This window comes from Rhincodon typus, chromosome 44 (genome assembly GCF_021869965.1).
Source record: "Rhincodon typus isolate 14 chromosome 44, sRhiTyp1.1, whole genome shotgun sequence".
In the NCBI taxonomy this organism is placed as follows: Eukaryota; Metazoa; Chordata; class Chondrichthyes; order Orectolobiformes; family Rhincodontidae; genus Rhincodon; species Rhincodon typus.
In genome coordinates this window covers 140,152-143,788 of record NC_063375.1, presented here as the reverse complement: position 1 = coordinate 143,788, position 3,637 = coordinate 140,152, and the positions used below count along the sequence as shown (strand labels likewise).

The 3,637-nt window shown below is 51.1% G+C and overlaps 1 protein-coding gene across 1 annotated transcript in view; it reads right to left on the bottom strand.

Annotated features, from left to right (window-relative positions):
• The window catches only part of hsd17b10 (hydroxysteroid (17-beta) dehydrogenase 10), a 6,342-nt gene that overhangs the window by 841 nt on the left and 1,864 nt on the right, over window positions 1-3,637 (bottom strand). Inside the window, exons 3-5 of the mRNA XM_020520111.2 lie at window positions 3,287-3,451; window positions 2,375-2,503; window positions 153-261 (exon numbers count right to left, since the gene is read on the bottom strand). Of these exons, the coding sequence (XP_020375700.2) occupies window positions 153-261; window positions 2,375-2,503; window positions 3,287-3,451 (403 nt within the window). The remainder of the gene's footprint in view (window positions 1-152; window positions 262-2,374; window positions 2,504-3,286; window positions 3,452-3,637) is intronic.

Here is a 3,637-nt window from a genome sequence, read left to right as displayed (position 1 = left end):
CCCACTCTCCCCCTCACTCCCTTCGATATCCCGCCCAGCCCGATCCCACTCTTCCCCTCCTCGCTCCCTTTAATATCCCACTCAGTCCACCCCCCACACCACTGGTTACCATTCCTCCCCCATCCCTCACCACCCACACCCATTCAGCGTACCTGGTGCGATGGTGACCACACGGATCCCTTGGGGTGCCAAGTCCCGGGCAATGGGAAGGGTCATGCCGACAATTCCACCTTTGGAGGCCGAATACGCTGCCTGTCCTACCTACAATTGGGTGGGTGGTGGGTTAGGGGGATGGAGAGGAGGAAACGCAAGTCAATTGCCTTCAATCCAGAGAGAGAGACCGCGAGGGTGCAAGACGAAAAGGCAATGTTTCTGATGACGCTCTGGATCAGTCAGTCACGTTTTCCCTTCTCAACACCCTGTCGCCTTCGTGTTGCGAATGGGCATCAGTAATCAAGGAGATGGGATTGATCAGCCTGACAGATCACACTCAGAGGCAGCCTCCCTGAGGATCAGGTAACAAACCCTAGACCCTGCTCACCCGCTGAAAGATCCCGAGCGGCCTCCCAGGTGGTCATGGGGGTGGGGGGGTGGGTTTTAGACGGATCCTCAGGTTGTCCTGAGCGTCAATAACGTCACTTCAAACAAGTCCACCTGTGTCACAATCACACATTGTCTCTTAGTGGGATCTCTCTGTACGCGGTTCAGCTACTAAGTGGAGACCAGAATATAGGGGGATGGAGGAAGCAGTCCATTCAGCCCATCAAGTTCTCCACTATCCAATGAGATCATGGGTGATTAGAACATCCTCAACTCCACTTTCCTCATAACCCTCGATTCCTTTCCTGATCAAAAATCTGTCAGCCTTGAATATACTGAATGAGCCAGCCTTGACAACGCTCTGCAGTAAAGGATTCCACAGATTCACTCCCCTTGGAGAGAAGAAATTCCTCCCCATCTCGTCCTAATACAGGCGACACCTTATTCAGAGATGATGCCCCTCTGGTCCAAGACTCTCCCAAAAGGGGAGACAACCTCCCCGCATCTACCCTGTCAAGTCCCCCAAGTGTGGTTCAATAAAGGTTACTTCTCATATTTCTACACTCCAGCGAGTACAGGCCCCAACCGACTCAACCTCTCCTCACAAGGCAGTCCCCTCCGTCCCGGGATCAGCAGCGTGAACTTTCTCTGGACTGCCTCCAAAAGGACAGTACATCGTTGCTTAAGTAATGGGACCCCAAAACTGCTCACCAGATCCCAGCTGTAGTCTGACTGGTGCCTTGTATTACAATGGCTTCAGATCCCATGTGCTGTGCATCAGTGGCCAGGAGTCAGTTCATGCTTGTACCCCACTAGACAACCAATCCGCAAAGCCACTAATGTTCTGGGTACTGGGCTCGAATCCCTCCATGGCAGATGGGGGACGTTAGATTCAATAAAAATCTGGAATTAAGAGTCTCATGACGACACATTAAAGCAGAACAACATCTCTACCTCCTCAGGAGGATAAGGAAATTCAGCATGTACACAAGGACTTGTAGATGCACCTCAGGAAGCATCCTATCTGGGTGCATCACAGTGTGGTGCGGTCTTGGGCAGAGCAGTTGCCAAAAGAAACTGCAGAGGGTCATGAACACAGCCCAGTCCATCACGCAAACCAGCCTTCCATCCACTGACTCGGGAAAGCAACCAACATAATCAAAGACCCCTCCCAGCCTGGTTATACTCTATTCCATTCTCATCCATCAGGCAGAAGATATAAAAGTTTGAATACACACACAAACAGATTCAAGAACAGCTTTCTCCCCGCTGTTATCAGACTTTCAAATGGACTTTTCAAATTTTAAAACTTAAAATGTTGACCTCGCTATCAGTGCGCCTTTTCTGCAGCTCTAACATTGTATTCCTCGCTCTGTTCTATTACCTTAATGCACTTTGTATGGTATGATCTGCCTATACTGCAGGCAAAACAAAACTTTTCACTGTACCAAGGTACATGTGACAATAATAAATCCAATGACCAAGAATCCACTGCCAATTATCAGGAAAACCCATCTGGTTCACTAATGTCCTTTAGGGAAGGAAACTGCCATCCTTACCCAGTCTGGCCTACATGTGATTCCAGACCCACAGCGATGTGGTTGACGCTTAACTGCCCTCTGGGCAATTAGGGATGGGCAATAAATGCTGGGCCCAGCCATCGACACCCAGGTCACATGAATGAACAAAAATACAAGCCCGTGTTGCTGCCCAACAGGCTGGGTTCAAGCCATATCCTTTATCCCATGACCCAGAACGCCAGCAGGCACCCAGGGGCCACATGGAGGATAAGTAGGAAAGGGAATGGGCTGGGAATGAGGGTGAAGGTAGTTACCTGTCCATCGTAGGCAGCAACACTAGCAGTGTTGACAACCACGCCCCGCTGACCATCTGCATCTGGTTCATTCCTCCCCATCTCAGCGACAGCTAGACGAATCACGTTAAAGGTCCCTGCGATGTTGACCTGGGGGTGGGGGTTGTGCGTAAGACAAACCAGCAGTGAAATGGCTCATTCGGGTTCATCGTTTTACACGGCTGTCCAAATCTGCACTCACTCCAAATGACAACAAAACCTAATCTGATCTGGTCGCTGTTCCCCTCTTTCCCCAGTCCCGCATTCCTACATCAATATTTTCTGATCGACCTGTTCAGAGGTGGTATGAAAGACCTCTGGAGCAGGTGGGACTTCAACCCAAGCATCACCTCCCAGAGAAAGGGATACTACCACGGCACTACAATTCCTTGGTCCCTTCAATATCCCCCACCCAAGTCTAATCCCCCTCTCCCCACTCCCTTTAATATCTCACCCAGTTTAATGCCCCTCTCTCCGCTCCCTTCAATATCCCCCACCCCAGTCTAATCCTCGTCTCCCCGCTCCCTTTAATATGCCACCCATCTCCGATTCCCCCTCTCCCCTCACTCCCAACAGCTTTTAATATCCCACCCAGTCTATCCCCCTCTCCTTGCTCCCTTCAATATCCCACCCAGTCTAATCCCCCTCACTACCCACAGCCTTTAATATCCCACCCAGTCTAATCCCCCTCTCCCCACTCCCTTTAATATCCCACCCAGCCTAATCCCACTCTCCGAGTTCTGAGGAACGGTCATCGGATTTGAAACGTTAACTCTGCTTTCTCCTTCACGGGATCTGCCAGACCTGCTGAGCTTCTCCAGCAACTTTGTTTTTGTTCCTAATCCCACTGTCCCTGCACAAGCCGATTCCTCCCTCTGATCATTCACTGCTTACGTTGATCACTCTCTGGAAGTCCTCGAGACTGTGAGCAATCTCCTTCTTGAAGTTGTAGGTTTTCACTGCCACTGCGATGCCCGCGCAGTTCACCGCGATGTCCAGGCGGCCAAATTTCTCCTTGGCCAGGGCCACAGCACTTTTAACGTCTGCCTCGGAGGTGACCTGAGGGGAAGGTAACATAAACCAGGGTGAGGCATGGGTTCTCTCCAGCGAGCGTAGCTTTCAGGCCCTTTAACCCCTATACTGGCCCAGCTATATGGCTGATGGTGCTGGGGAGCAGGTCACACAAATCCCTGAGAACACCACAGGAAGTACAGCTATATTGTGGTGGGGGTGGGGGAAGAGGGG